We start from the raw sequence: 7,132 nt of genomic DNA, 5'->3' as shown, positions 1-7,132 counted from the left end.
TACAATAAGATCGAAAAGTCGACGATGGAGGTATGTTACGTGTCTTTTTTTCCTGCGTCGTCGTCTTGAAATCAAAGAAAACAAAAATTTGAAAATGTCTACGTTGGACGGAAAAGGACAAGTCACATTCTAAGTTAATTAATTACATAACAAGGGACATTTACGTCTTTAAGTAGCAAAAGCCATACGGGAGTACTGAGTATTTCTATTTGATTGTTGACAAGAATCTCACGTGGCGGAAATTTCCATATCGTATATTGATCAATATATTATTTATTATTTTGTTTATAAAAAGAAAAAGCAAACAAGACGACGATGATGAGAGTCCATCCATAATTTTTAATAACAAAGTTTGAATTATTAATGTATTATAAATTTATAATCAAAACTAGTCAATTAATTTCCATGAAGGTAAACGTGAAACGTTAGGCTGTCTATTCTTCGTTTTAAAAATGTCGTCTTTTACTTCAGCAGCAACTAGAGACTAGTAAATAGGAGTATTTGTTTTTTTTTAAACATATGTTTGTTGTCGCACACGTATAATACAAAATACATTTCGTTACAATATTATTACGTACGATTAGTTTTATTTTTTGGGTAATCATCACACTAATTAACGAGGTTTAAAAAAAAAGCAGATTAAACGATCCCGGAATGTAGACGTCAGCGTCATAAATCTCAGATCTCGAAACGAAACGAAACGAAACGAACTTTCGTTTCTTCTCCCCTCTCTCTCTGCTGCTATTACTTTCCCTTTTTCACCTTCTTTTTCCTTTTCTCTTTAATTATTTTTTTCCATAAACTATTTTCTTAATTTTTCCTTTCCATTGAAGATTACGATCTGACGAACCCCCCCAAAAAAGTTTCCGAGAGAGCAAAAAAAAGGAAAAAAAAAAAAAACCGAAGGAAGAAGATGAATTTAGAGAGAGAGGTGGATAATTGTAAAACTGTTAAACACGATTCGCCATGAGAGCTCTTCAATCCATTTTCTTCTTCTTCTTCTTCTTCTTCTTCCTCTTCCTCTCAATTTCCGTTGATGCCGTGAACTTGAACCGATTCACTACTACTGAAGAAGTTCATCGGAGAATTCTTCATCAGCCTCTTTTTCCAGAAGCTTCTTCTCCTCCACCACCAGATTTCGAATCAACAACTCCGTCTCCTCCCGTTACTCCATCCACTCCCGATCAACCGTTTTTCCCGGAGAATCCATCTACTCCTGAGCAAACTCAGTATCCTCCTCCGCCATCTCCTGTTTCCGCCGACGTCAATGGCGGTTTGCCCATTCCGACGGCTACTACTCAATCATCCAAGCCGGGGAAAAAAGTCGCAATCGTCATCTCCGTCGGATTTGTCACTCTCGGCATGCTTTCGGCTTTAGCGTTCTTCTTGTACCGTCACAAAGCTAAGCATGCCGGTGACACTCAGAAGCTCGTCACTGGAGGTGGCGATTCCGCGGCTTCTCGGAGATTTCAGGAAGATCCGGTACCACCGACGACGACGTCCTCCACTTTTCTCTATATGGGAACCGTTGAACCGAGCCGTGAATCGGCGAGTGAGTATAACGGCGGAACTAATGGACCGGTTAATTCCTCTCCGTACCGGAAATTGAATTCGGTTAAGAGATCCGATCGTTATCGTCCGAGTCCGGAGCTTCAACCGCTTCCTCCGTTAGCTCAACCGCGGCTACCGTCTGATAATTCTCCTTCCGCTTTATCTCCTTCTTCGTCATCTTCTTCCGGTGAGGAATGCCGTGACACGGCGTTTTACACGCCGCACGGATCTGCCATGACCAGCGATGACGGTTATTACACGGCGTTTCCTCGCTCCGTTAACAGCAATGGCGGATCACTTCCTCACTCGAAGAGAACTTCTCCCAGGTCTAAATTTGGATCGGCTCCTGCGACGGCAGCGTCTAGGTCGCCTGAGATGAAACACGTCATCATCCCGTCGATTAAGCAGAAACTGCCGACGCCAATACAACCTCTACCTCTAAGGAGCTTGGATAGCGATGAACATGAGTTTCCTTATTCACAGAACAAGCCGAAGTTCTCGCAGCCTCCTCCGCCACCGAACAGGGAGGCGTTTCAGGCCATTACAAAAGAGAATTCCCCTCTCAGCTCACGAGTGCCTCCACCACGGCGGTCTCCTCCTCCTTTCCAGGCTCCAGCTCCACCGCCACCTCCTCCGCCGCCTCCGCGTTTTACTCCTCCTCCACCGCCTCAGAAACGGCCGAGAGATTTCCCGATACTACGAAAACTCACCAATTCTGAACCAACAACGATTTCCACAACGTCTCCTTCAAGAACACAAGCGTTCAAGACTCCAAGTCCTAATTCCAAGGCTGTAGAAGAGGTCAATGTGATACCAGCGGGTTCTCTTGAGAAAACAGGAGACGGAGACACAGACCCAAGCAAGCCAAAGTTAAAACCACTCCACTGGGACAAAGTACGAGCGAGCTCAGATCGAGCCACTGTTTGGGACCAGCTCAAGTCAAGCTCATTCCAGTGAGTTTCCATTCTTTACTACATTGTTTGGCCTCATACATTTGAATTTTGACTAACTTTGATGATCTTATGGTGTTATATAGATTAAACGAGGATAGGATGGAACATCTTTTTGGTTGCAATTCGGGAAGTTCCGCTCCAAAGGAACCTCTGAGAAGGTCAGTGATGCCTCCAGCTGAGAACGAGAACAGAGTGCTGGATCCTAAGAAATCGCAGAACATTGCAATTCTCTTAAGAGCACTAAATGTAACACGAGAAGAGGTCTCCGAAGCTCTCACGGATGGTGAGTAATGATGTCCAGTTTGATTTGTTTTTGAGGGAAGGATTTACAATTTAGTATTTTGGTATTTTCCTAGATCATGATAAGTTAGTAAGCTATCTACATTTAGGTTCCTCTGTTTGGCACTTAACCAGTTTTCGAGTATTGATGCCTTGATGGGTTAATTGAGATCTTTGATAGGCGGAATAATGTTAGGGATCTAATCTCATCAGAGGTAACAGTGGTGAAAATCTCAATTATACTAAAAAGGCTTAGGCCACAAGTTATAATCATTACAAAGAACAATAACATATGAAATGATTATTTCTGCTTTATATTGCTTCTAACATGATTTTTCAACTTATGAAACATACCACATGTAAAGGAGAAAACGAGCCAACCTATAATTTTTACTGGATTAGCTAACATGATGTGGCTGACATTCATTAAGATTCTCTGAACACAATTTATTTCATTACGTTATTGTTCTAAGAAGCATTTGTGGTCCCTATTATTTTAATTTAATTATACTTGTGGTACTGTGACAGGTAATCCTGAGAGCTTAGGTGCTGAGCTTCTAGAGACTTTGGTGAAGATGGCTCCAACAAAGGAGGAAGAGATAAAACTCCGAGAATACTCTGGTGATGTATCGAAACTGGGAACAGCTGAAAGATTCCTCAAAACCATTCTCGATATCCCTTTTGCATTCAAAAGAGTTGAAGCGATGTTGTATAGAGCCAACTTTGATGCAGAAGTCAAGTATCTAAGGAACTCTTTCCAGACATTAGAGGTTAGTTACACTTAAAACTCTTGATGATCTAATTGCTCAGATGATTTTTCGTAATTCTGATCCCTTGGTTGCTTTTTAGGAAGCAAGCTTAGAGCTAAAAGCAAGCAGACTATTCCTTAAGCTCCTCGAGGCTGTTCTAATGACTGGAAACCGAATGAACGTTGGCACGAATCGCGGAGATGCCAAAGCCTTCAAACTCGATACACTTTTAAAACTTGTAGATATCAAAGGAGTAGATGGCAAAACCACATTGCTTCATTTTGTCGTCCAAGAAATCACAAGGTCTGAGGGGACAACAACAACAACAACAACAACAAAAGACGAAACCATCCTCCATGGAAACAATAATGACGATTTCAGAAAGCAAGGATTACAAGTAGTTGCTGGACTCAGTAGAGATCTGGTTAATGTGAAAAAATCAGCGGGGATGGACTTCGATGTACTGAGCAGTTACGTGTCAAAGCTCGAAATGGGTCTTGATAAACTCAGATCATTTCTCAAGACAGAGACAACTAAAGGGAAGTTTTTTGATTCGATGAAAACGTTTTTGGTAGAAGCAGAAGAAGAGATTAGAAAAATCAAAGGAGGAGAAAGAAAGGCTTTGTCAATGGTTAAAGAAGTAACAGAGTATTTCCATGGGAATGCTGCAAAAGAAGAAGCACATCCTTTGAGAATCTTCTTGGTCGTGAGAGATTTTCTTGGAGTTCTAGATAATGTTTGTAAAGAAGTGAAGACAATGCAAGAAATGTCGTCATCGATGGGCTCAGCTTCAGCTAGGTCGTTCAGGATATCAGCAACAGCTTCGTTACCGGTTCTCCATAGGTATAAAGGAAGACCAGACGACACAAGCTCAGATGATGAACACAGCAGCAACTCTTCCACGTGATGATGAAACAAAAAGCTGTACAGTTTCTTACACCAAGACAAAAGAAGAATTAAAATTGGTGTTTCTCAAACCGGAGGAGATATAGCAGATGTTGAGTTGGTTTAGTCGGAGAACACGGACATTATTAGAGAGTAACAAAAACACTATAATGATCAAATTTTCGTAACAAATAAGGAACCTCTTTTTCTTTCTTAGTTTTTTTTTTAATTTTTGTTTTGTCGGCAATTTAAATATAGATAGATATATGAAAATATCGTAATTTCTTGATTTTGGTTGTTTATTTCTTTGGCCTTTATAAGCTTTTATGACTATACAAAGATCAATTTAAATATAGTGATGATGTTAGTTGTAAACTCATATAATAATCGTATAGGTTCGAATCGTGTGTTTTTTTTGTTGTTGTTGTTGTTGTTGAGAGAAAAGGGAATCAGAATCCAATACGAAAGTGATATAAAAGGAGAAAAACAGATACGTGGTCTAAAATACGATATAGGGAATTGGGTTTGTGTTTGTCCAAAAAAAAAAAAAAAAAAAAAGGAATTGGGTTTGTGACAATGAATGTTCCCAAACATTTACTTATATTAAATGAAATAGAAACATGTGATGTGAGTGAGACCGAGATTGTGTACACTGTCTAGTACCACGTCCTCTCTCTCTCTGTCTTTTCTTATTGGTTTTGTCTTGTTCTACGTCACTTTTTCCCACCACGATCTTTTCGTTTCACTTTTCCATTTTTGGAGTTATTAAAAATAACAAAACAAGTTGGGTCCTATATAAATCTTTTTGGTAGATTCTTGATTCTTCTTCTCCTGTGTTGTTTTGATGCCTCAGCTTATTACCAATTTTGCCACTGAGTAATTAAAAGAACAAAACCATTGTTAAACCGGATCAAATCCGGTTTACAGATATTTTTGACCCATTGCTAACAAAATCTTTGTGTTTATTATTTCCACTGGTTCAATTTTATTATGGTACACTTGTTCTCTTGGGGTCGGAGGGGGATCACAAGAAACGCTTAATACTCGCCCTTCTTGAGATTTTCGAAGATGGTGAAACCTTGAGATGAGGTTTTTACGAGCTGGTCACCGGTAAAAAATAAGGAGACCCTCCGATTTTCTTACTCCCCAATACATTCTTCACCAGAAGTTTCCATCTTGTTTCATCTTTCTTGCTCTGTTTCTCCATCTTTTCTTTCAAGTTTCTGTTGCCAAAAAAAAATCATACATAAGCAACCCCTCATTCAGGTCTGAACAGCTCTAAAGGTAGACGCTTTTTTAAAAAGTTGGGTTTTTACCTGCATAGAGGGACCCGACATCGATCAGAATCTGCGCAGAGACGTGAGTGCAATTCAAGGAGTTGCCACATTCTCTTGCAATGTACGCAACCTCCTGGAACTTTAAGCTTACAGCCTGCAAAATGCCTGATCAGTGATTCTAATCCCTTGCAAGCTTCATAATTACACTGTGCGTGGTTCGGTTTGAAATCTTTATCATGTGGTCCTATTGTTTTACATCCATCTCTACATATATGAACAAGAGCCTCCATTGCTTCATATAGCTGCGAATACATCCGCTGATCATTTCGTTTTCTGATCTTCTCTTTCCGCATCTGCGTTTTTATATTTACACACATATTTAAGATTTAGACATTTGTTAAATATATATAAGCGGACAAAAGGTTTGTTGAACAGAACTGTACTTACATTTTCTTGGAGGATCACCGAGTCTCTAACTTCTTTCTCAAGAAACGGATGGCTTTTCTTCATAGCTGCCCATGCTTCTGTCGCAGAAAGCTCCTTGAAGTGTTTCATGATCATACGGTGAGATATGACGCTTAGCCGAGGGAAATCACACAGCAGCGCAAGCTGGAACACATCAACCACGTTCTCAGTATTAAGCAAACCATGTTCTAGATGCCATTCACAGAGCCTTTTCAGCTGAGGAACCACATACGCGTGCGACAGTAGTAGCAAATGCATGATAAACTCGTTCATTTCTTCTTTCTCATAGCTACACCCAAGAAAGTAAAGTCTAATCAGTACTACGATAAAACAAATGTTAAAAAAAGCACAGAGCAAATAAGTAGGTATAGAGGCAATGAGTTATATCTATACCAAGAAGAATAGAGGAAACGGATGAAAACACGGACAGCATCATGAGGGACACCACGGATAGAGATTGTATGCCACTTGCCATGTCTTTTGGCTTGCTTCAACATGCCTTTGATCACAGTGGAAGCATTTCCCTGTAAATTCAACAACCAAGTCAAAAAATAAAAAAAAACTATCAATATAAACCAAGTCTAGAGATTTATGGGACTAGGAAGCAAGTATGTATTCGCCTAGCTAAGTAGTAAGTAGACATTGATCAACATCAACAGTTTTGAAAGAAGTGCTAAAAGGAGAGAGCAGCTTACAATGATGTTGGCATGAGCATAGATGACGTTGCCAGTATCTATGTAAATCACAACATCAGCTTTGTATCTATCGTTGAAAAGACGATCCCACAAATCTCTTGTAGCTGTCGAAACGCAGCTATTCCCGAGTCCTGGTGCGCCGTATGTTCTCTTGTGTCCATCAGATTTAGATGGAAGAGGTGGAGGGATAGGCACAGAAGAATCTGAAGAAGATTGATGAAGATCAACACAAGCAGTCACCATTCTCTTGGTTTTTTTTTTTTTTTTTTTTTTTTTTT

General features: G+C 39.8%; 2 protein-coding genes across 2 annotated transcripts; one reads left to right on the top strand and one right to left on the bottom strand.

Annotated features, from left to right (window-relative positions):
- LOC104762801 (formin-like protein 6) lies at positions 693-4,633 on the top strand. Its single transcript, XM_010486187.2, has 4 exons — positions 693-2,504; positions 2,588-2,787; positions 3,312-3,553; positions 3,633-4,633. Exons 1-4 carry the CDS (start codon positions 967-969, stop codon positions 4,437-4,439), a joined length of 2,787 nt encoding a protein of 928 aa, XP_010484489.1. The 5' UTR covers positions 693-966; the 3' UTR covers positions 4,440-4,633.
- LOC104762802 (BTB/POZ and TAZ domain-containing protein 4-like) lies at positions 5,272-7,126 on the bottom strand. Its single transcript, XM_010486188.2, has 5 exons — positions 6,855-7,126; positions 6,553-6,683; positions 6,142-6,448; positions 5,734-6,047; positions 5,272-5,640 (listed from the first exon to the last, which is right to left on the bottom strand). Exons 1-5 carry the CDS (start codon positions 7,095-7,097, stop codon positions 5,511-5,513), a joined length of 1,125 nt encoding a protein of 374 aa, XP_010484490.1. The 5' UTR covers positions 7,098-7,126; the 3' UTR covers positions 5,272-5,510.

The sequence above is a fragment of the Camelina sativa genome, chromosome 18 (assembly GCF_000633955.1).
Source record: "Camelina sativa cultivar DH55 chromosome 18, Cs, whole genome shotgun sequence".
Classification (NCBI taxonomy): domain Eukaryota; kingdom Viridiplantae; phylum Streptophyta; class Magnoliopsida; order Brassicales; family Brassicaceae; genus Camelina; species Camelina sativa.
Note: the sequence above shows the minus strand (reverse complement) of the source record. Positions and strands in the feature narration are given on the sequence as shown.

Coding starts and splice junctions, on each gene's coding strand:
- LOC104762801 (XM_010486187.2), top strand. CDS start 967: ATGAGAGCTCTTCAATCCATTTTCTTCTTCTTCTTCTTCTTCTTCTTC. Junction 2,505..2,587: donor CTCAAGTCAAGCTCATTCCA/GTGAGTTTCCAT, acceptor GGTGTTATATAG/ATTAAACGAGGATAGGATGG. Junction 2,788..3,311: donor CTCCGAAGCTCTCACGGATG/GTGAGTAATGAT, acceptor GTACTGTGACAG/GTAATCCTGAGAGCTTAGGT.
- LOC104762802 (XM_010486188.2), bottom strand. CDS start 7,097: ATGGTGACTGCTTGTGTTGATCTTCATCAATCTTCTTCAGATTCTTCT. Junction 6,048..6,141: donor CGGTGATCCTCCAAGAAAAT/GTAAGTACAGTT, acceptor ATAAAAACGCAG/ATGCGGAAAGAGAAGATCAG. Junction 5,641..5,733: donor TGTCGGGTCCCTCTATGCAG/GTAAAAACCCAA, acceptor TTTTGGCAACAG/AAACTTGAAAGAAAAGATGG.